Source organism: Zootoca vivipara, chromosome 12 (genome assembly GCF_965207765.1).
Source record: "Zootoca vivipara chromosome 12, rZooViv2.hap1.1, whole genome shotgun sequence".
Taxonomy (NCBI): domain Eukaryota; kingdom Metazoa; phylum Chordata; class Lepidosauria; order Squamata; family Lacertidae; genus Zootoca; species Zootoca vivipara.
In genome coordinates this window covers 151,399-175,500 of record NC_142595.1, presented here as the reverse complement: position 1 = coordinate 175,500, position 24,102 = coordinate 151,399, and the positions used below count along the sequence as shown (strand labels likewise).

Here is a 24,102-nt window from a genome sequence, read left to right as displayed (position 1 = left end):
GACAAATATTTCTCCTGGAAACCATTCCAAACCAACCATACTTGTTCATGATTTCCTCTAATTGTACTGTCATGAACTTAAGATTTAACATGCTAACTGAGACCTGTAGAGCCTGAGATGTAACCCTTTGGGTTTTTCGCAATTTCTCAGAGCATTGCACGGTCTGACCTTGGGGTGAATTTGCTGGGATGTCCATTCCTGAGAAGATTTGGCAACTGTCTTGAATGTTTTTGACTTTTGAATAATCTTTCTCACTGTAGAATGATGGACTTTACATTGGTTGAAGATGGCCTTAGAACCCTTCCCAGTTTCATGGGCAGCAGCACTTGGTTCTCTTAGAGCATAGTGTCATCTTTCCTCCTTGGCATTGAAAACACACCTGAATGCTCCAGACCAGCAAACTGCTAAAACTTTGGCTCTTATAGAGCTGGGCACACTTGCTGATGATCAATTAAGCAAGGACATTTGATTAGGAGCCCCTGTCTGCTACTTAGCCTCTTAATTCCTATGGAAGCAGTAAGGGTGTACTTAGTTTTTCATTTTTGTTAAATAAATCACGACATGATATAATATAATATGTCATGTGTTGTTGTTCATATGAGGTTGTATTTACCTAATTTTAAGACCTACTAAGGAACAAATGATTGCCATTATGTCCTGATTTGTAAAACCACAGAATTCAAAGAGGGTGCATTTTCTTTTTCCCATGACTGTATTTGTTGTTCCTACTTTACTCTGGGTAGGGGAAGGACTGTGTCTCCGTGTTGGAGCACCTCGTTTGCTGGCAGAAGGTCCCAGGCTCAATCCCTGGCATCTCCAGTTACAAAAGCCAGCTAGACTAGTGAAAACCCTTCTCTTCTTTGGGACGTTGGAGAGCTGCTTCCAACCTCCCCAGCCAGGCACCCTTCAGAAGTTTTGGACCATCAACTCCAGCCAGTTGTGTTGGGTGGGGTGGGGTGGGTCTCTGGTGGTTTCCCCCCTTTTCCATTTTTTGTACATATCCCTTTTAAATCTTAATTCAGTTAAAAGTTCTTTAGATAGCCACCCTGGCTTCTTTAGGCACCTTCCATGTTTCCGTCTCATTGGTATTGCCTGAAGTTGTGCTTTTAATATCTCCCATTTAACAAACTCCCAACCATCATGAACTCCCTTCCCTTTTAGTAATTCTGTCCATGGGATCTCACCCAGCGTTTCCCTAAGTTTTCTGAAGCCAGCTTTCTTAGAGTCTAGAATTTGAGTCTTAGGATGCTTGGTTACTCCTTTCCGCTGTATAATAAACTCCAGAAGAGCACAATCACTCCCACCTAATGATTCTGCCACTTCTACCCCACTAACCAGGTCATCACTATTGGTTAGAACCAGATCTAAAATGGCTGATCCTCTTGTTGCTTCTCCTACCGTGTTTCTCCGAAAATAAGCCATACCCCGAAAATAAGCCATACCCCGAAAATAAGCCATAGAAAATAACCTTGTAGGTTAAACTGTACCATACTTAATAAAAAAATAAGACATCCCCTGAAAATAAGCCACCATGTGTTTTTTTGAGGAAAAAATAAATATAAGACGGTGTCTTATTTTTATTTTTGGAGAAACACTGTACTTTCTGGACAATGAAATTTTTTGCAAGGCCAGTGAGGAATCTGTTCGACCTTATGCTCTTGGCTGAGTTTGACATCCAACAAATATCAGGATAGTTGAAATCCCCCATTACTACTATCTCACTTCCTTTTGAATGGTTGGCCATCTGTTCCAGGAAGGCATCATCTGTGTCCTCAGTTTGGCTTGGGGATCTATAGTAAACTCCCACAATGAGATCACTGTTATTTTTCTCTCCCTTAATTTTGAGCCAAATACTCTCAATATGGCTTTGAAGTTTTAAATCCTGGCTCTCTTCACAGGTATACACATCCCTAACGCCACTCCTCCTCCTTTCCTGTTTGGTCTATTTCTCTGAAATAGATTGTATCCCTCTATTACTACATTCCAATCATGAGACTCATCCCACCAGATTTCAGTGATGCCTATTATGTCGTATTTAGTTTGCTGTACCAAGAGCTCAAGTTCATCTTGTTTATTTCCCATGTTCTGTGCATTAGTATACAAAATAAAAATTAGTATACAAAATAAAAAATCCTTCCAGTAGCACGAAAGCTCATACCGATGACAAAGTTAGTTGGTCTCTAAGGTGCTACTGGAAGGATTTTTTATTTTTATTTTGACTGCGTCAGACCAACACGGCTACCTACCTGTAACATTAGTATTCCCCCTTGTCTCTTATTTAAGGATTTTTTTCCTCCCACCACTTAAGTCTGTGCGCTGTTTGCTCCATTTCATTTAGTCCTTGGCATTTGGGTGATCATCTTCAGCACCTGGTAGACTCCTACCTTCAGGACCACTGTCTCCCTCCCCCACATAAGTCAATTTAAAGCCCTCCTCCATGCAGTATTTGTGTGAACTACATTTGTAATGCATTTTGCTATGAGATTTATTGGTAGAAAACGCTAAACACATAAATAAATCAAGTCCTTTCTCCACGGGCTATTCCTATTTTATTTCTAAGCTGCCTTGAGTCCCTGTCAGGGAAAAAGGTGAGGTATAAATAAATATATGCTGCTGCTGCTGCTGCTGCTGCTGCTACTACTACTACTACTAATGATAATTTCATAACATCCTGAAATGGTTCCCTTCCTTCCCCCACCCCCTTTAATTTCAGGTAGGAGCAGAGACTCCAAAGCTGGCAGAATACCAAGCCTATATCGAGTTTGAGACGAAGGCTGGGGACCCAGCTCGCATTCAGCTGACCTATGAGCGTGCCCTGGTAGAGAACTGCCTTGTGCCAGACCTCTGGGCTCGTTACACGCAGTATCTGGTAAGGCGCCCTGAGAGGGTTTCTCTGAGCCCTGGGGAGGCACCTTTCTTGCAGTCTAAGGTCACTAGTTTTAACCAGAGCTGTGTTGCTTGCTATAAGAAATTTCAAATGCTTCTGCAAAAGATCCAGACCCCATGAATGTGCAGTGCAGGTTTGTCTCTGTATAGTTTATTCTGATTTTGCTCGTGGGGAGGGGGCTTCTGAATCACAGGCATCTTCTTTTAGCTATTTCTTTGGCTTAATGTAGTTTTAGCAGATGTCACCTGCTTTCAAGTGTATCTCCTCCATGTGGCCTAGAATCTTGAGCAGAGATCTTCACAAACCAGAAGCTCAAACCAGATTGGGAAACATCTGTCCTTGAGAGATTAACAAATAAACTAAGTGTGAACAGAGATGGCTTTACTCTGGTGCGGTTTAATTCAGTATCATATGCCAATATTCTAGGAAACAAACGATCCCTCCCAACAGTATTTTGTTCAATTTGGTTTATCTAAATTTAAATTTAAATTTAAACATTAATTATTATCCTCACTTTGAACACCCCTCCCACATTTATCAGTATACCAACACTTTATATTGTTTCATTACTCTCTTGCTTAATCTGAGCACAAGGGCTCCTGATTAGGCTTTTAGTTATGTGATGTTGAATGTTATGTGTTAACTCAGTTCTATCCTGTTTCCCCTTTGTTTAAACCAATTTGCAAATCAAGAACTTAAACATTAACCACTAATCATGAACCATATGCTGTAGGTATTATTGCAAATTTATGACACAATTTTTGTGATACACAAACGACATGAGAAGGCTGTTTATTTGTATCCTTTATTATTTCTGTGATCCTTCTTTATAAAACCCAATAAAAAGTTATTCATAAAGCAGAAGCTGACACCCAGGCATTCTGTGTACCTGTGGAACTGAACACACACACACACACACACACACACACACACACACACAAAACAACAACTTTGGAGTCTGCTTTGTCTTGCAGGACAGGCAGCTGAAAGTGAAGGAGCTGGTGCTTTCCGCCCATGAGCGAGCCGTCAGGAATTGCCCGTGGACCGTCAAGCTGTGGAACCAGTACCTCCTGGCCATGGAGAGGCATCATGTTGAGCACGAGCTGATTTCAGGTAAAGGTAAAGGGACCCCTGACCATTAGATCCAGTTGTGACCGACTCTGGGGTTGCGGAGCTCATCTCACGTTATTGGCCGAGGGAGCCGGCATCCAGCTTCCAGGTCATGTGGCCAGCATGACAAAGCCACTTCTGACAAAGCAGAGCAGCACACGAAAACGCCATTTACCTTCCCGCTGTAGCGGTCCCTATTTATCTACTTGCACTTTGACATGCTTTCGAACTGCTAGGTTGGCAGGAGCTGGGACCGAGCAACGGGAGCTTACCCTGTCGTGGGGATTCAAACTGCCGACCTTCTGATCGGCAAGCTCTAGGCTCTGTGGTTTAACCCACAGCACCACCTGGGTCCCTTCAGGTAAAGAAGTACTCAGTTTAATGGAACACAGACTTACATTGCCACCTTACACTGGACGTTATACAAGCAGTGATGATGGTTCACACAAGGCCTCTGTCTGTTTTGTCTTGGCTGTGGTGCTTCACTTGTGAGAATGTATTGTCTATCCTTTGGTGCTGAATGGCCCTGGCGGAAGGCCTCAGTTGGTAGAGCACATGCTCTTCAGGGAGAAGGTCCCTGGCTGCCTCTGCAGGCAGGGCTGCCTGAAGCGCTGGGGAGCGACTGCCAGTTAGTGTGGGCAACACTAGGCTCTAGATGGGCCAGTGGACTGACTCCATCTGGCAGTTTCCTGTGACTAGCCGGCCCACACCCTCCCTGCCATTGGGAGAACGGAAGGCTCTGACGGAAGCACTAAGCTTGGTCACTCCCAAATCCAGGAGCTGAACTCCAAATTTCCTCCTGCTACCAATGGGAGGATACAGTCATAGAGCTGGAAGGGACCCAAAGGGTCAATTAGTTCAGTCCCCTGCAATGCAGGAATTAAAGCTAAAGAATTGACCAGGAAGGGTGGGGTGGGCAGATCACAAAAGCCTCATTCATGCAGCTTGCTTTTCTTTCTTGTGTTTAGAGAACTTTGAAAAGGCTTTGAACGCTGGCTTCATTCAAGCTACTGACTATGTGGAAATCTGGCAGGCATACTTGGATTACCTGAGGAGAAGGGTGGATTTTACTCAAGGTAAAATTTAATATGGTGTTGGAGAATCTTCTAATAGTCATTTGGGCGATTGCTGTATTTCTAGACTTGGTTCCTACAGCCAGTCAATGAGGTAGCCATCCTGTCTCTGGTCTCTGCCACTTTAGTACAGAAAACAGCACAGCAGAAAACTCCTAAGAGCATTTTGGTCTCTGAATGGTGCTCTTCTTTCACTTGGTCTCTTTCAGACTCTAGTAAAGAGCTAGAAGAACTTCGGTCTGCCTTTGCCCATGCAATAGAATATTTAAAGCAAGAAGTGGAAGAACGTAAGTTGGGCCTTCTATTTTTAAAAAGGATATGTATATTTTGGGGTTGGGAATGTGTACAGCACTCAAAAGCTTCTGATGCAATTTGTGACCCCTGCTTGCTTGCCCAAGCCCTTTCAGACCCTCTTGAGTGCCGTACTCATTAGATGGGGCCCTCCTGATAGTTCCACCTCCCTTGGAAGTTCAAGTGGTGGTGGCCCAGGAAAGGGCCTTTTCTGTGGCAGCCCCTAAGCTGTGGCATTCCATCCTCACTGAGGTGCATCTGGTACCTTCACTATACAGCTTTCAGAAAATGGTGAAGACGCACCTCTTTACCCTGGCTTTTGACACTTGGGATGTATGCTTTAAGGACCCACCCTATTCTTGTGAATGTAATATGTGTTAACAAGTCCAAATTACCTACCGGTGATGGGTGGGCAATCAATTTGATACACAGGACCTTTCCTTATCAGAGTTTTATTTGCCACTTCCTATGCTGTTCCAATCTTACAGGAATCATACTTTCCTCACTTTGCCCACAGGTTTTAGTGAGAGTGGGGATCCTTCATGCACCGTAATGCAGACCTGGGCGAGGATTGAGGTAACCTTGGCTCATTCCACCATGGTGTATGTATTGCTCTGCTTTTGGGGTTGGGGGGTTGTAAGTGTAAAAGGATGTGCTATTCTCATCCGAGCTTTGAAACACTGCCCTTTCTTTGGATGTTGGGCATCCTCCTGTTTCTCCTTGTTAGGCTCGCCTGTGTAACAACATGCAGAAGGCACGAGAACTCTGGGACAGCATCATGACCAAGGGCAATGCCAAGTATGCCAACATGTGGCTGGAGTACTACAACCTGGAACGGTAAGAGATTTGGTAGCTGCCTTCCTGGGATGCTTCAGCTCTGGCCCTGGACCCATTTTACGGCTTCCCAGGTTCAGAAACCCTACAGTTAAGAAAATAATCATTCAGATCTCCCTAGGTGTGTCAGACCATGCAAGTCCTTTTTGATAGTGGAGCTTTCAAAAAAAGAGTGAGATGCTAGGGTTTTCTCTTTGGCAGCCATCCCTAACCCTCAAGATTTGTTTGTTTATATCTTTATTTCATAAAATTTATGTACCGCTTGTTTGTAAAAACAAACACCCTCAAAGCAGTTTACAAAAAGATAAAGCAATAAAATCAAGGGGAAAAGTACAGCCATACTTTGTAACATACAGAGGTTAAAATACTAAAACAGGTTAAAATTATCTCTACTTTCCAAGCATCTGGGCACATTTGTTTAAACAATGTTCTTAGTAGGCACCGAAAAGAGTACAATGAAGTCACCTGCTTGATATCAATATCAAGAAGTTCCAAAGTGTAGTTGCTGCCACACTATGATGTTAGACTATGAGGCCAATAATTGCTGGCATTGGCTGGAGCTGATACGAGTTGGAGTCCAGAAGGATCTGGAGGGAACCAGGTGGGGAGGACCTGAATGTGGGGTCAAAGTACTTTTGGATTTTAAGCTGTGTCCAGAGCTCTCCAAGTGTTCTTGCACAGGTTCTCTTTGTTCCCAGTGTGCCTTTCTGGGCTTAGGGCCTGTTCCAGGTGGAAAGCTTGGTGAGTCCACAGGCTGCAGCTAGTGAAATTACTTGGACGCCACTCATGAAGCATAAATGTGCTACAAGAACACTTTGGAAGTACAAACAGGCTGTGCTTGATGTACATTTGCAGCTGCCAAACCCCTCTTTCCCTCCGATTCCAGGGCACATGGCGACACCCAACACTGCAGGAAGGCCTTATACCGGGCCGTGCAATGCACAAACGACTACCCAGAGCATGTCTGTGAGGTGCTGCTTATGCTGGAGAGAATTGAAGGTCTGCTGCCTTTGTGAAGCTGTTGTGTGCATTGTGTTTGTAGTGGCTAAAACCCTGATTGGCTGAACTGCTGTGGTGTCTCAGAATGTTCTGAAAGCTGTTCACTGGGGAAGCAAGGGGGCTTCAGGTCTGGCTTCCTCTTTCTCTTGGTGTGATTTGTATGTCCTTTTCTTGTCAGGAGCCCTTCATTAGGAAATAAATTAGACCCTGCAGCAAAAAAATTATTTTCTCCACTAGTTTTCCATGTTCTCCCTCCCAGTGGTCAATATTTTGTGCCTGCTAAGTATGCTCAATCTTTATTGGCCTGTTTTCTCTCCCTGCCCCATAGTTAAGTTTCTTGCTCACTTGACACTTTGCCCCAGCCCCCAACCACATTAAAAACTTAGATTTCTCCAATAATTTCTGTGGGTTGCCTTTAACTTCCATCTCTGGTGATACTTTAAAAATGGCTTCTCAGTGTGAACTAGGAAGTCATTTCCCAAGATAGTGAGATGGTTTTTTCTCTACTGTGCTTCTTACTTTTCCAGCCCCTGCATTCTGTTCCCCCCTCCTACAGCATTCTGTGCCATCTAGTTATTACCCAACTCTTTCCGGGTTTTTACAAACTTTCTTTAAATGATTTTTTTGCTTCTCTGCAAATCTCACCAAGTCTGTTGATGCCCTTTTCTTATGCATGAGTGTTGCAGTTTTGTCTACATAAGCTTGAGAAGACTAATTTCATTTATTTATTCAGGCTATTTATATACCACTTTTCAGGCATGCCTCGGAAAGTGGTCACATAAAATAATTACAACAATAAACATCACTTTTTTAGCTGTTTACCTTCCCACCACAGTGGTGCCTATATATCTATTTGCACTGCTGTTCTTTTGAACTGCTAGGTTGGCAGGAGCTGGGACCGAACAAAGGGAGCTCACCCCGTCACGGGGATTTGAACCGCCGACCTTCTGATCAGCAAGCCCAAGAGGCTCAGTGGTTTACCACACGCCAGTGTGGTGTAGTGGTTAAGAGCGGTGGACTCGTAATCTGGGGAACCGGGTTCGTGTTTCCGCTCCTCCACATGCAGCTGCTGGGTGACCTTGGGCTAGTCACACTTCTCTGAAGTCTCTCAGCCTCACTCACCCCACAGAGTGTTTGTTGTGGGGGAGGAAGGGAAAGGAGAATGTGAGACTCCTTCGGGTAGTGATAAAGCGGGATATCAAACCCAAACTCTTCTTCTCTTCTTCCTTTGGATATTGCATATTAGTAATATATATCCAGTTCTGAAGGAATCATAGAGTTGGAAGAGACCACAAGGGCCATCCAGTCCAACCCCCTGCCAAGCAGGAAACACCATTCTTGACATATGGCTGTCAAGCTTCTGCTTAAAGACCTCCAAAGAAGGAGACTCCGTATGCAGACTGCGTATACAGAATTGGCAGATGATTTAAAAAAAAAATCATTCTCTTTCTCTCAGGCACTTTGGAAGACTGGGATGCAGCTGTTCAGAAGACAGAAAACCGGCTTGCTCGAGTCAATGAGCAAAGAGTTAAGGTCAGGATACATGCATATTTTGATATCTCCTATTGTAGCTTTTCCCAACCTGGTTCCTTCCAGGTGTTTTGGACTATGAATACAATCGGCCCCATCCTGCACCTTGTTGGGAAGTCTTCCTTATTCAAACATAGTGCTCCTCCCTTGCTTTTTAAAGGCATATTTTTAATTGCAGACCCTGCAAATTAAGCAAAACTTTCACTAAACCTTGGGTGGGATGAGGTCTCCTGTGGTTCAGGTAGCGATACGGTTTTCCTTTATCTGTTATTCATTCATTTTATTTTATTTTATTAATTTACAGTATATACTGGCCTTCATCCATCATTGTTGTTCAGCAGCTCCTTGGATTAGTTCAATTGGGTGGGAAGGAATCTGGATCTGAAGGCGCAGATTTCTCTGCTTGTCATAGCTGCCAAGTTATCCCTTTTTTAAAGGGATTTTCCATTATGCTGAATAGGCTTCCTCGTGAGAAAAGAGAAAACTTGGCAGCTATGCTGCTTGTTAGGGCACAGGAGTCTGTTAGGAGGCCAAGGCCTCAGTTGGAACTTTTTGCTCACATCGTTGCATCTGTTTGTAGGCCGCTGAGAAGGAGGCTGTCCTGGCGAAACAGGAGGCACAGCGAGCCGAGCAGCAGAAGCAATCGCGGGCAGAGAAGAAGAGGGCTGCCAAAAAGTCCAGGAAGCTGAAAACTGGAGAAAAGCGCAAGGCCGACAGTGATGATGGTGAATGGGGGCAGGAGGAAGAGGAGGAAGAAGGTATTGGCTCCACCTGTTTTTATTTATTTCACAAAATGTATGTTCTGCAATGCATTTTCTGTGGGGCTTCCCTCGTGCTTGATCCAGAAGCTGCAGTTAGTGCCTTCCCCTATATGTGCCCACTCAATTGCTTTGGTTGGCGGAACTGGCACTGTTAGCGGTGCCACAGAATTACCTGTTCAGCATTTGTAAGAAACTTTTAGCCTATCCCTATCAAGCAGGCGGCTTCATGGTATTCTTTTCAGCACCTGATAAAACCATTTTAGCCTACGCAGGTGTCAGGGTAGATTTAATTTAAATCAAATAAATTTAAACCACAATTTAAATCACTAGTCAGTAACACTTGATTTATTTTTTATATATTTTTTTACAGAAAGGCTCATTCTTGCTGGTATAATCTTAATATTTACAATCAGATGTAGGTTTCATTTTTGGAATAATAAATTTTCAGTTGTATCAAAAATTACTGATTTGGTTATACTATTAGAAATACATAGACAAGGGGTTCCGGTTTCCGCCTGCAGGAATGGCGGACCTGTTTTCCATCTCTCTGACCTTTGTAAGGAATTTGGCGGTTGCTAGGGGAGTAAATGGCAACCCCCTACCCTCTCCGGGGGTTACGGAGAGGGGCCGCTGGCCCGCGATGCCCCCAGACCCACTCCGACTGTTTTTGGAGTGGGGGGAGCTTGGGCTGAGCACTTACAAGGGCCAGGACTCCCGGACGCTAATCTGCATGGCGGGGATTTCCATGGTTAAAGAAGATAATTAGGCTTAAATCTATGGACATACTTCAGAAGGAGGGAAAGAAGCGCTGTTTACTGCTGAGAAATTTATGCTGCCGAGTGAGAGGAGTCAAAGATTGTACTGCATCTGGAAGAAGGATTGATGGGGACGGAGCGATAAGGGGAGTGAGTTTTTATTTTATTTTTTTTTCTTCATATTGTTGCCTCGTACCTTCCCGGACGCGATGTCCTGGCTTGTTTGGAGTGAAAGAGAAGCAAAAGACTGTGTGAGTTGAACCTTATAACTGTTGTTACTGAGCATATTTTTTTAAAGATGTGGAGTTGCCGATGAGAAAAGCCCCCCCCTAGTCGGACGGAAGGAGTTCTGAATGCGTTCGGAGGATTTATGAGCTGTGACGCACTTTAAATTGGAGCAGCGACCTGAAGCTAAGTTCAGCTATAGGGCAAGGAGATCCATTAATTTACCAAGAGTCTATGGTTTGATGTTTGGGTCTCCTGCCTGGAAAAGCTGTAAATTCTATAATGATCGTAAATCTTCATGGCCATGAGAGGAAAGCGAAAGTGATTTGAGCTTTTTAAGATGGCGCTACTTCGAATTGCTTCAACGCAACAGGAGCTCCATTAAGAAGATTTATGGGGAGGCTGGACTGATTAACTCACACAGGAGAAAGAACATCTGTGAGACTTTGTTTGATATTTATATCAGCAGCTGGGAAACAATCGTGAAAGTGGAAAACATCTATGTGACTGTAAGGGGAAGATCTGGATTATTATGAACTTGAAGGACGATTTGAACTTTAGAAAAAAGACGGCAGTGGACCGTTGCGAGGAATTCCCAATTTCTTGAAGCATGGGAACCCAAATAAAAAATTCTTTAGATGATTTGGCATAACATTCGGTCTGATTGATATATATATGTGTATAATTTGAAATATTGAATGTGATATAATTGGTTTTAATTGGAAAATTAATAAAAATATTTTTTTTTTTAAAAAAAGAAATACATAGACAATTACGAAATGATTGTGAGGTTTAATAAGTTAACTTTATATTTGTACAACTTTTCTGCTGTACTTTATTGGAAGGAGAAAAAGAATCATTTCCTTAATAACAATTTAAACTATTTAACTAAAACAATAACATTATAGCATATTATGTATCCATGTTTGTTAACTGATGTGGTTAAACATTTATTATTATTTTTGTAAACTTAGACTGAGTTTTATCACACTTGAAAAACTTTAAACAAATCCTTATTTCCTGATGAATAGCTTTTGGACTATAATGTAACTTAAATAGAAAACTATCTTCTGAAATATTTTTCCTCCAAAAGCATTTTGTTTTAAAAATCCAATTTAAATTTTAAAAATCTGATTATTATTTTTTTTTAAAAAATCATTGATTTTTATTCACCCTGGCAGGTGTTCAGAAAGCTGATACAAGTTCTAACTTGTTTTTAGTTTATTGTTATTTTAACTTTTCATATGTCTTAAATTATTGTTAATTTTTCTAAGTGATAATTTTATTGCTTTTATCATTTTTGAAAACTGCTTGGAGGGTTTTGGCCAGTCAAGTGGTGTATAAATTTTATGAGTAAAATAATTGCACCACTTGAATGGTTTTTTTAAAAAAATCAAAGCAGTTTACAAAAGGATAAAACAAAATTATCTGTAAAATCAAAATTAACCATTTAAAACATTTGAGAAACTAATTAAATAATATCCTGTGCACAGTTGCTAGGGAGCTGGTGCTTTGAATTTGGTAGAACATCTGAGTAAACTAAGGTAAAAAAAGCAACCTGCATCTTTTCCCTCTCCCCCATAAATTGTGCAGCTTTGCTCTTCTGCATGGAATGCCCTAAGCAGTGACTCAGTCTTCTACTTGGCAGAAGCTTTCCAGCCAGTGGGAGAGACACAACCATCTCTCTCTTCCTGGTCTTTCTGCCTGCTTCTTTAGTGTTTTCAAGTAGTACCATAGTGCTCTAAATGTAGGTGTGAATGTGGCTTCAATGTTTGCTGCCCAGTTTTCCCTTGCCTTCCTTCTGTGGCAAGGCCACAGGCTGCCCCCTCCTGCTCCTTAACCCCTTTTTTGTGGGGTTTCCATAAATTTGTTCCAGTATGTGTGGTGGGGTGTGAAGCGACAGCCTCAGGTGGGGCTCCCCCCTTTTCTTTCAAAGCCTCTGCTTAATATTTTGTACTGCAAAAACCTGTATGTGGCAATGAAGCCACTTCAGTTGGGAATGTCTGTTGTTTAATGTCTCTTTGACCAGCTGAACAGCCCAGCAAGAGGCACAAGACGGGGGGCGGTGATGGCGATACTTTGGCTGAAGAGGAGGTTGAAGACATGGAGATGGAAACAGGGCTCTTCGGAAAGAACATGCCCACAAATGCAGGTTTGAGACGCAAGGAGGAGGAGGCGGCGGCAGCTCCCAAGTGGAAAGACACCCCCAAAACCTTTCATGACAGCGCAAAGGACAACGTCACTGTCTTTGTCAGCAACCTCTCCTACAGCATGGCAGAGCCTGAGGTGAAGCTGAAAGATCTCTTTGCAGACTGTGGGGATGTGGTGGAGGTCCGTCCCATCTTCACCAACAAAGGGCTTTTCCGGGGCTACTGTTACGTGGAATTCAAGGAAGAGAAGGCAGCCCTGAAAGCCCTCAGCCTAGATCGGAAACAAGTGGAGGGGAGGCCCATGTTTGTCTCCCCGTGCGTTGATAAGAACAAGAATCCAGAATTCAAGGTACACCTGCCTCATTCCTTAAGCTGCTGACACCATTGCTGGTCTCTGCGTATCGGGTGAGGAAGTCAGGTGGGGCAGCTGTGGCAGGACTGGGGAGCATGTAGCCACTCACTGGTCATGCTGGCTCGGGTTTGTCAAGGACTGCTCCCCAAACCCTGGGTACTAGGCCTTGGTGATTGAGCTGGGTCTGGTTTTCAGAGTCTACCACTCACCCTGTAAGGTATGCTACCGCCACCCCTTCAGCCAGCCTGGGTCAGGGAGACTCCCAGACCTTACTGGACACCACTAAGATGTCTAGAGAAGAAAGAGCTGAGGAGGAGGCTCTCTCCTCCATGAACCCCTCAGGGTCATCAATTCAAAAGCTCACCACACCTAGTTGTCCCATTCAAGGTATTGCCCAGCTGTGGATGTGAGCCCCCCCCCCAAGATCAACACAACTTCTTTTTTTGAATTTTAAGATGTGAAACTGAAATCCTGCATATATTTTATTAAACCCACACAACCCTGAATAGATTGGATCTTTCTCAAACGCTGCTTGTTTTTGGAGTCTTAGAAATTCTTGTTTCTCTTCCCTCAAGGTGTTCAAGTATAGCACTGTCCTGGAGAAACACAAGCTCTTTATCTCTGGATTGCCTTTTTCCTGTACTAAGGAGGAGCTGGAGGAAGTATGCAAAGCCCATGGGAGTGTGAAGGAGATCCGGCTGGTCACAACCCGAGCTGGCAAACCCAAGGTAGGCCTTGAACACCACTAGTGGTTTGAGCAGTTTCCCCAAGAGTAGTGGCTTTGTAATAAATAATAATTTATTATTTATACTCCGCCCATCTGGCTGGGTTTCCCCAGCCACTCTGGGCGGCTTCCAACAGAAAAAATTGTGGGTGTGCTGCGTTCATAGCCCATCTTCTCTTTACTGTTAGGGTCTAGCCTATGTGGAATTCGAGAATGAGATGCAGGCCTCCCAAGCAGTGCTGAAAATGGATGGCCTGACAATCAAAGATCAAATCATTAAGGTGGCTATTAGCAACCCACCTACCCGAAGATTCCCTGAGAAGCCTGAGGTAGCAGGGAGAAACATGGGACCCCGGCAGATCTATGGCGCGTGAGTATATTTTGGGTGTGGTGTCCTCCTTCAGGGAGTGCAGTATGGCTTGCAGCCTGCACAGCATCTTCTAGGACACCCCCCCCTCAAGCCTTGTCACTTAAAAAAATGAGACCTGGGCTGGAGAATAGTGAATCCAGTGGTAATTCTCATAGTAGTCAAGACTAGTGTGTTGTGCAAACGTAACCTGAAAGGAAACCTTTCCCATTGCGGTGCCCTGTGTCTCCTGAAAGCCCTTCGCAGAGAGGCTCTTACTTGGCATTAAAAACAAATAAATGATGGCATCTTTATTTTATTTTCAGGACCATGTAAAACCTTACCCAGGCACTTGGGTCTTATGTGTGGCTTGTTTCTTCTCATGACTAGACATAGTAGTAAAAACGGTTGAATCTGCACAATGAATGCAAGGCACAGAATTTTAGCATGCAGTAAGCAAAGCCCCCAACATTTATATCTCGTTTAATCTGTTCTTTCAAAAGCCGCGGCAAAGGGAGAACCCAGCTCTCGATGGTCCCTCGTGCTCTGCAGCGCCAGAGCACCCCCACGGCCAAGGCAGAGAATGGAATGGCCCAGAACCCAGCAGCGCCGTCCCTCCCCATGGCAGAGGAGCCTAAGAAGATGTCTAACGCAGACTTTGCCAGGCTGCTTCTGAACAAGTGAGCAAGTTGCCCGGGGGTGGTGGTGGTGGTGTGTGTGCCAGTGAGAAAAACTGGCAGCTGGTGACCACCCCCTCACTTCTCTGGACTTTCACACCTACCAAGCTATACAGAGCAGGGAACTGCTGATATGGGAATGGTCTGATTTTTCTCAGATGGCAAAGATGATGTACTTTGGGGGCAGGAGGGGAAATTCTAGTTGAAATGGCTTTAAATGCTCCCTCATATTGAGGGATGTGATGAGGGATGTAAATTCACTTTAGAGGTGGCTCATGGAGCTTCTTTCTTTTTTTAAGGGAAACTTTTTGACAAATGAGAAGTTCATAATGTGAAAGCTTCTGGCTCTAAGTCCTAGGGCAGGCTCAGATCCAGTTTGTTGGGGCAGCTTCTCTGTCTCACCTGCAAGTACACTTTACAGACCCCCCCCCCCACATCCTCAGATCTCTGGCATTACTCACCTCTTCCTCTTGTGAATAGTTATAAATAGCAGATGCTAGTAACTTCACCGTAATGGCCTATTTTAGTACTGGGGTGCAGGGGCAAGAATTTCTATTGACCATTTGCTCAAGTTGGTCTGGTTTTTTTAAAATAGCTGTATCTACCTAAATATTTGAGTATTTGTAAAGATGTGCCAGAACATTATTTTTCAGCTTTGACACGATACTAGAAGGATCACTTGTAAACTCGGATGTGTTGCCACTGTGGACCATTTGGCATTTTGTTTGCCAAAGATCTGTACTTGTCTATATCTTGTTTCTTTGTTTTTTGGCTTCAGACTTTTGTTTGGTTTTGTACACCATGTGAAGTGTGAGACTATGTTCCTACTCCAGGCTCCATTAAAGCTAGTTCTTGAAAGCTGCCTGGGGCCTCTTGCTTGTGTGGCTGTGAAGACACTGCCTTTGTGTCTTAGGCTGCAGAAGACGGGCGAGAGGCCTTTCAAGCAATACAGGGGCAGCCAGTGTTGTGCCCTCCATTGACAATGCCCTGTTGACTCTACGGATTTAATGGAACTCAATCCCTTAAGCGGCCTGTAAGAGCACGGTGGACTTCAATACCAGTTGAAAGAAATGGGTTACTTTGCAAAACATGCTTAACCACCTGGCAAGGAGGAATCCAGAAACACACACTCCAAATTTGTCACTGGATATGAACCAGCCTACTACTGTTTACTATAGCTTCCAACTGCTGCAGTTTCTGGAATGTTGTCCAAAGCATTTAGGGAGCATCAGGTTGACAAAGATGATTTAGGAAGCTAATACAACATCTGAATTTCTCCCTACCCGATTCCTGGCAAATGGAAGTCAAAAGTTTGGACTTTGTGGTAGAGTGGGATCGTGGCACTTTTAGCAAAAATGGTGAACATACTTAACAGCTCTACCTCTATCCAACAATGTTATTGCTACTGCTGTCAACGTTGCTTAAAAACCTTCAACTGTTACACCGCAATCCAAGTACTGCAAAGGAGCTTGGCACTGTCTCACTGATCCTCCCCTATCACAAGTGACAAGGGGGTGACTTGTTCTTAAGCAAGGCCCTCCACATTACCCGAGACCACCCAGTTGGAAGCCACACAGTCAAAGTTACCTTCAATAAGTCTTTATGCAACTACAGTCATACCTCATGTTATGTCCGCTGCGGGTTACATCCTTTTGGGGTTGCGCTCTGTGCCAAACCCAGAAGTGCCGGAATGGGCTACTTCCGGGTTTGGCACTTGCGCAAGCACAGAAAAACTAAATCGTGCTTTGTGCAGACGCGGGTTGCGAATGTGCATCCCGCACGGATCACGTTCGCAACCCGAGCGTCCACTGTATATGCTACTCTATATAACCCACAACCTAACTGTAACCCCCTCTGTCCCCCACCATCATACCCTGTCCGTGCTACCTACTAGGCCCAACACTCTAGAAGCAAGAGACACATAACATTGTAGGTGGGTTGACAAGGAAACACCATTCAAAGCAGACAGACAAGAATAGCTACCTTAAAAGCAATCACACAATGTGACGGGGCCAGGGAACCCTGTCAAAAATAAACCCACATCACCTCTTATGTGAGCACCATGAAACCCACACTTTCTTCCTACAAGAGATACACAGCCCACCTAAAGGTAGAAAACTTCTAAGTGAATCCTGCTTTAGCCAACAATGAGTGTCCCTTGGCTCAGGAAAAGCATGTGGAGGAGCCATAGTGCTCAGTAGAGACCTAAATGTTAAAGCCACAATACTAAAAGGCAGATTCATCTTTTCCAAGAGAACACTAGGTGGCAAAACTAAATTGACGATTGGCTACATGTACGACCCAATTTCAAAACAGACTTCGTCTAGAAAACACTAAAATTCATCTCCAAAGGGAAAGCAATCCTGGGAGGCGACCTCAACCTAAATGTGAGAGGCACCTGCCCCACAACCACAGGGGCAATTTCCCCCCAAGGGAAACCCCAAAACACACTCTCATAGACTACTAGAAAGGCTAAAAAACAGAGGCCTGTACAATATATGGGGTGAAAAGAACCCAGGCAACACCAGCCACACATTCTCAAGTTTGGGCACCACACCATAATGTCCAGATTGGTTAGCATTCTGCTCTCACCAGGCCTGATCCCCTTGGTTGGAACGACAAATGTCGATAATGTTAAGATCACAGATCATGCCCTCTCTCAAACTAGGAGAGAAAATAAGGGACACCTCATCATCGTCCTTTAGTGCCACACTGAACACAAACCAAATGACAAGATAGTCTCTCTCGAAGACCCTCCAAAACTACTTTGAGGACAATGGTGTAGAGAACATAACAGCGCCTTTCAGGCATGGCCAAACTTGGCCCTCCAAATGTTTTAGGACTACAATTCCCACCACCCCTGACCACTGGTCCTGTTAGCTAGTCCCAAAACATCTGGAGGGCCAAGTTTGGCCATGCCTGACACCCCTCCTCTGGGACGCCATGAAAGCGGTTGTCACAGAAACCTGTATAAAAGAAGAAGCATCCCTTAAAAGCAAACCACCTCAGAAATTAACCAAGAACAGGATATCACAACCCTCTCAACACGCTGCAAACAAACGGGAGCAAAAAAACTCATTAAACTCATAGAACAAAAAAGAAGGGAGATTGACATATCTGGTTGTGTTTGGGGAGGGGGGTTTAAACCTAGCTCCGTTAGTGCCCGTGAGAATGCTGCTATGAGGTTTGATTCAAAGGCTTATGTGGTTGCATATTCACACAAACTCCTGTGGCATGGGCTCAAATCAATGGAAAGTTTCTCTCCATCTTGTTGGGTTTGTGTGTGAAGGAAGTCGCAAGACGGAGCTTAAAGAGGCAGTTGTGACGTGTTGTAAGAGCCAATTATAAACCAACATCAGAAAGTGTTCGGAAGCATTACATGCACAGGATGTGTCATACTGTCAAAACAGAATCAGACCATCTTCAAAATATGGGCAAGTGCACCAAAAATATTTTTTCCTCTTTACGTTTTATTTAGTCCAGATTTTAAAAATAAAAATCAGCTTAAAAACCATCCATACAAATTGGATTTCATAACAATCATTTTAAGTAATAGAAAATAATATGAAAATATTTACTGCTTTTAAAGTCAGAATACAAAACTACTTCCTACAGGGAGGCTCAAGCGAAGTCTCTGCTACTGAAGGAATACAGGATACATTAAAAAAGCATTGCTCCAAGTGGTGCTGCAGTAGAACCCCCATTCAGTTCAGGGATTGAATGGATCTTCTGCCCAAGTCCTATCATAATGAACAGTAAGCTCATAATTAGAATGCTATACAACAGAGATGCCTACTTTGTGCCACAAGGCTTGAGCAACCTGTGGCACCTCCAGATATCACTGGACTACAACTCCCATTGTCCTGACCATCGGCCTTCCTGGCTTGGACTGATAGCAGTTGCCGTCCTGCAACAGGTGGAGGCACACAGGTTCTCCACGCCTGCTATAAATAGTCTGACTACAGCAATATATTATAAATTATACAGAAATGTTCTCTTGTGTGCTTTCCCCCTCCTTTGTATCCTGCAACCATGAAGAGTTATATTCCCTACTTAAATTCTTCGTATAAGAAGCAATGTGAAAATAACATGACAAACATGCATTGCATTTTTCTTTTTTAACCAGTCCCTCCCATTTACCTTCAATTAAATTAAAGGCACCCAAGCTTCCTTACCCTTCTTGTTGCAGTCCAGAAACCTCTCTATCCCTCTGCACCAGCCCAAATATATCTGCACCAATTTCCTCTGAACATAACACTTTTCCATTTAAAGTTTGATTGTTATGTGAAAACAAGGGAAGAGCATGGCCATGGCTATCATCAATGAAACGACAACAATTATTTACAGGTGGAAATATATGTTGTATCAGCAAATGCATTTCCAAAGCTGAATTTGCTGAGATAACACTAATGCACTTTCAAAGAAGAACCTGCAATTATATCCCAGACTGTAGCTACCACTTCTTCCCTACAAATGCACCCAGAGGCTGTTCTCTTTGTGATTTCTGTAAGTTCAGTTCTGCCCCTGATTGTGTGTTTCCTAGCAAGAATTCCAGCTAAAAGCAATGTGCCTCCCGCCTTCCATTCTACCTGCATGGCAGGGGGTTGGACTAGATGACTCTTGAGGCCCTTCCAACTCTACAATTCTATGATTCTAGCGAAAAATCAGAACGCCGCACATGAAAAATACTATTGGCTCCCATACTTTTTCTTTCTTCCAAAATTTGTTCAGATATGGGCTTTAGGGATCTTGCTGACTTCTAGCTCCCTTCTTTGCTTAATTTTGCACTTGTATGTCAAAAGGTCAGGTGATGTTACTGATGGCAGTCCTTGGATGTGGAATGTCGTCTTGGGAAACCGCTAGGTGCAGGCTGAGGGGCCATAATCTCACAACAGTTTGCCTCCACATCCTTCCTGTGAGTTCGTCTGCAGCACTCGGTTGGAAGCGCTTAGTTCTTCTTCTGGGAGCCTATCATGACCTTTGAGACGAAGTTGACAATGGCACTGGCAGGCTGCTCTGGATCATTCTCTGCAAACAGGTGGCAGACATTGTCTGCACTGTCGCCTTGTTTCCTTGCAACAAACCCAAACACCCTGTAGAAAGCAAAAGGAAATACGCATGAAAAGAAAAAAGCATCACGCCATAGAGCAAATAATGGAATTACTTTGGCGCCCAGAACTAACTGTCAGAGAAAGTAGTTTGCAACCTTCCCCCCCCCCCACTCCCAGCTGTCTTCTGCGACTACAGGAGAAGATCGGGTCAGAGCTCACATGCTGTTCACTTCCTCCAACCTCTCCTGTTTCCCCAGGAGCACCTCTAACAGGGGTAGATCTGATCCAGGGATCTCCAATAGTTAACACCTACCACAGAAACACCATTCTGCCCTAGAGTATTTTAAGATCTCAGGACTTCCGTTTTAGAAACACTTAGAAATTTAACTGAAGTTGCATATTTAGAGCTGGGGAGTCACTCAAAATGCCCAACCAAACTCCCCACCAAGCAAATGCTACGGGGCCAAATCAAAATTTCCCACATGCATCTGAAGCTAGTTTTGCTGGAGGAAGGAGCCAATATTATTAGTACACCTCTGAAAATGTCACTCATAGTTTAACTGCAAGTGCCATAAAGAAGGCTGATCGCCGAAGAATTGATGCTTTTGAACTATGGTGCTGGAGGAGACTCTTGAGAGTCCCATGGACTGCAAGAAGATCAAACCTATCCATTCTGAAGGAAATCAGCCCTGAGTGCTCACTAGAAGGACAGATCCTGAAGCTGAGGCTCCAGTACTTTGGCCACCTCATGAGAAGAGAAGACTCCCTGGAAAAGACCTTGATGTTGGGGAAGATGGAGGGCACAAGGAGAAGGGGACGACAGAGGACGAGATGGTTGGACACTGGACAGTGTTCTCGAAGCTACGAACATGAGTCTGACCAAACTGCGGGAGGCAGTGGAAGACAGGAGTGCCTGGCGTGCTATGGTCCATGGGGTCAAGAAGAGTCGGACACGACTAAACAACAACAAAGCCATCTTCTTCAAAATGGTCACAATCCCTTGACCAGCATCTCTTTGAACTTTACCATCTAAGCCCCATTTTGAACATGTCATTGTTGGCCTTCAAAAAGCCCTCATATGCTTGCCAGACTCTGCTTCACCCAATCCAACAACAAGACTCTTCCCACAACTTTCTTCCTAGGCTACAAATACTAGCAAGTTGCAAATGCCATGATTCCCAATTCCTGCAATGCTCGTTGAATCAAAATGGGGAGGAAAGGGGGATGTTGAGAAGGGCAGCAGGTGCCATTTGTATGTCTCTGCTCTTGTCCCACTAAGGGCATCATTTCCAGGACATAAAGATTGTTCCAAAAATTGTAGGAAGTGTGGTTAAAGATGCCATGGGTCACATTTGAGACTCCAAATTGCCACCTGATAAGAGTCCCCGAGCCTTGCTCAATAGTCCTGAATTAGAGGATATCTGAAGGAAATGCAGAGTCCTGGACATGGTATAAGCTGTTTGCAAAGGTGGCCGGATAGCATAGTAAGATGCACGCTGTTACTTACTTTGCTGAAAGGCTCTCTTTCATCCATCTTGTTGCATAGTGGGAGGTAGATGGGGGAGAGAAAAGATTAATATTTGTATTAGTGTTTTTTGTAGTCTCACACTGTATTATGAATGTTGAATTAGGAAAAGCATTTGCCATCCTTACTTCCTGTCCTGTGGATCCAAAGCACAGAAAATAACAGTGTTGACTGGATAGTGCCTCCTGAAGAAGAGCCTGAGGGAAAGAGAAAATATGACAAAAAATATGACAAAATACATTGAAGAAATGTCGTGATCAATTTATGGCTACATACATTTATGTGCTTACATCTCAGGCACATTCTACCAGGGAGTGGTTTCCTGAGGGGATAGGCAATTGCAATATAATGTTTGTTGTAGGGACAAAATACATTCTGCATTAATCACAACTGCCATTGCATGATTCTTTTATAAAACTTTTAACTGGCAGTTGTGAAGGTGCCAATCAGAATAAGGATTGTGGTGCATGAGGATGTTAACCCTTTCTTCTCACGCCGTTAAGGCTGCTATTTCACGTGTGAGGAAGGCTGCTGTTTGCATCAATGGTGATGCCATTGCAATGCAGTGGCAGCTGCTGGGGGACGCGATTTCAACTGAAATCTCAGGATAAAAGCTTAAGAAATACACTCACTTCTGGATAGGTCTTGGTTAGGCCCTTTATAATGGCTGTTGTTCCATGTTTAAAAAAAAACCTAACTAGGCATTAAACACAATGTGTACTTTGGAAGCCTGGCAGAAAAACAGCAGGTAAACATTGAAACTAAATAAAATAATCATGAAGCATTCTAATAGGCTCATACTTGTTTAATTAAAATATATACTAATAAAAATAAATTTTAAATTCATATTGTCCATGGTCTCTGTGCCTTGAGGGAAGGAGTCACTCCCTCCAGGCTGGGCATGCAGAAAAGAGACGGAGGGTTTTCGGTAGCAAACACACCTGTGGATCTCTGCGTAGCAGCCCACTATTCAGGGATGGTGGGCCAAGCTCAACTTGGTGTGCCACAAGATATGCAGGTCTAAACCAGAGGTTTACTCCCTCCCCTTAATATCCTCAAGGGAATCTGGATCTCCCCACACACACACACCCGCTTTACAAGTAGGCAACTCTCCATGAACTGCCATGGACACAGCTGGAGGCAGTCGGCTGCTATACTTTTGAGCAATATTTTTGAGCTCCAATGTAAACATGAATATGAATGCTGCTGGTCGTATGTATGTATGTATGCATGCATGTATCAAAAAATGAATGCCCTTCATCCGAGGATCATGTTGACAATATAAAAACACAAAAATACGTAACGTAGCAATAAAGAGATAACACATGAATGGGCTTCCCTTGCTGTTCTGCATATTTAACCTGATGAAAGCACACCTTCACTTGAATTCCCTGAATTCAGTTCACTCAGAGTATCATCATCTGAGTACAAAACACACAGCCCGTTTAGACATTCCTGAAAACTCTCTCATGGTAGTGATCTATACAGCAGGAAGTAATGTTTTAACAAATGCCCCTTGTACGTGTGCTGGTCTCGGCATGGGGAAAGGCCACATCTCAGTTGCAGACCTAATGCTTTGCATAAAGAACATCCCAGGTTCCATTTCTGGTATCTTAATTTTAAAAGATCGCAGCTATGAGATCTCAGGCTTTGAGGGCTTGGACAATACAGAGGTACATAGACTCCTGGTCTGACTCCGTATCGGACAGCTTCACATGGTCACAGAGTATTTGCATTAGTACAAGCAATAGGGCCCATTGTTTTCCTGCAGTGGCTCAGTGCACTGCTAAGTCCAAAAAACAAGAAAGCAGAAAGCATCTTGCCCCTGCCTACTTGGCAGTGCTGCTGCTGCAAAACCAGATCCATGCATTTTTGCAGGCTCCAATTTACACACACACACACACACACACACACACACACACACCACAGACTAAAATGTATACTTAAATGCCAAATGTATTTTTAAATTTCTTGTAATGTAGTAGATACAAATAGTCCTTAGAAGGCACAAAGCCGGTATTTTTTTAAAAAAGAGAAATTCTTTTGAAACCTCCAACAATCCCCAAACCCAAGCATATAGCAGTGCCAGGACTCACTTTCTCTGGTTGTCCGTCAGTGTGATGCCCTGTGCAGACACTTTGAAATGGACCACAGTAGAGACAGGAGGCGGCTCTTCAGCCAGGGTTAAACTCAGGGCCTTCTGCACTGCCTGATAACCAGTGAGGGACTCCATCTCAACTGAATTCAGGTACCAAACATTGCATGCTGTTCATGAAATAAAGGAAGAAATACAAGGAAAGAACTAGAAAAGTGAGCAGGATCTGCACAGAAAAATCTTGTTTTGGTTCTGATGGCAGACATATTGCAAAGCAGACACAGGAACTTCCTTCACACAACTTTATGTAGACATTTAGGCTCGTATGTATACAAGCTCACAGAATGCCATGCAGCAGCTATTAGCCTGAAAATTCAGACCCAGTGTGCACTAATTAAACTTTTTATTTTATTTCTAGGTTTCTCTTTAAAAGAACTTATAACAGTCTACAGCCTTTAATCACAGCTCGCTTGGGTGCTTATGTGGCATGCACAGCCTTCTAATATTGATGCGCCAAGAACTATTCACTAACCTGCTCCTTGCTTCAGAAGCTCTGCAGCAGAGTTTGCAGCCGTCTGCGGAGAGCTTTCGGGTATCTCCTCCAGGGGGTCTGCAAACAGAAATGGTAACTTGCCTCTTCAGTATAAATTGGATTGAGAAGTTTGTCAGATTCTGTTACATGACACCTTATTTGGAGCTATTATAAGGAAAAGCATC

At 43.7% G+C, this 24,102-nt stretch overlaps 2 protein-coding genes across 18 annotated transcripts in view; one reads left to right on the top strand and one right to left on the bottom strand.

Moving 5' to 3' along the window:
- SART3 (spliceosome associated factor 3, U4/U6 recycling protein) overlaps positions 1 to 15,572 on the top strand; it is a 29,008-nt gene extending 13,436 nt beyond the window's left edge. Inside the window, exons 7-19 of the mRNA XM_035136339.3 lie at positions 2,714 to 2,869; positions 3,862 to 4,000; positions 4,966 to 5,073; positions 5,280 to 5,357; positions 5,879 to 5,937; positions 6,089 to 6,198; positions 7,082 to 7,194; positions 8,651 to 8,727; positions 9,305 to 9,482; positions 12,495 to 12,964; positions 13,543 to 13,695; positions 13,880 to 14,061; positions 14,541 to 15,572. Of these exons, the coding sequence (XP_034992230.1) occupies positions 2,714 to 2,869; positions 3,862 to 4,000; positions 4,966 to 5,073; positions 5,280 to 5,357; positions 5,879 to 5,937; positions 6,089 to 6,198; positions 7,082 to 7,194; positions 8,651 to 8,727; positions 9,305 to 9,482; positions 12,495 to 12,964; positions 13,543 to 13,695; positions 13,880 to 14,061; positions 14,541 to 14,721 (2,004 nt within the window). The 3' untranslated portion in view covers positions 14,722 to 15,572. The remainder of the gene's footprint in view (positions 1 to 2,713; positions 2,870 to 3,861; positions 4,001 to 4,965; positions 5,074 to 5,279; positions 5,358 to 5,878; positions 5,938 to 6,088; positions 6,199 to 7,081; positions 7,195 to 8,650; positions 8,728 to 9,304; positions 9,483 to 12,494; positions 12,965 to 13,542; positions 13,696 to 13,879; positions 14,062 to 14,540) is intronic.
- Positions 15,573 to 18,164: 2,592 nt separating this feature from the next.
- Positions 18,165 to 24,102, bottom strand: part of TNS3 (tensin 3) — an 83,715-nt gene continuing 77,777 nt past the window's right edge. For all 17 annotated transcript variants that reach the window (XM_088655724.1, XM_088655719.1, XM_088655715.1 and 14 more), the window contains 5 exons: positions 23,918 to 23,995; positions 23,387 to 23,555; positions 21,419 to 21,487; positions 21,273 to 21,299; positions 18,165 to 19,807 (listed from right to left, as the gene is read on the bottom strand). In XM_088655724.1, the coding sequence (XP_088511850.1) occupies positions 19,663 to 19,807; positions 21,273 to 21,299; positions 21,419 to 21,487; positions 23,387 to 23,555; positions 23,918 to 23,995 (488 nt within the window). In that variant the 3' untranslated portion in view covers positions 18,165 to 19,662. The remainder of the gene's footprint in view (positions 19,808 to 21,272; positions 21,300 to 21,418; positions 21,488 to 23,386; positions 23,556 to 23,917; positions 23,996 to 24,102) is intronic.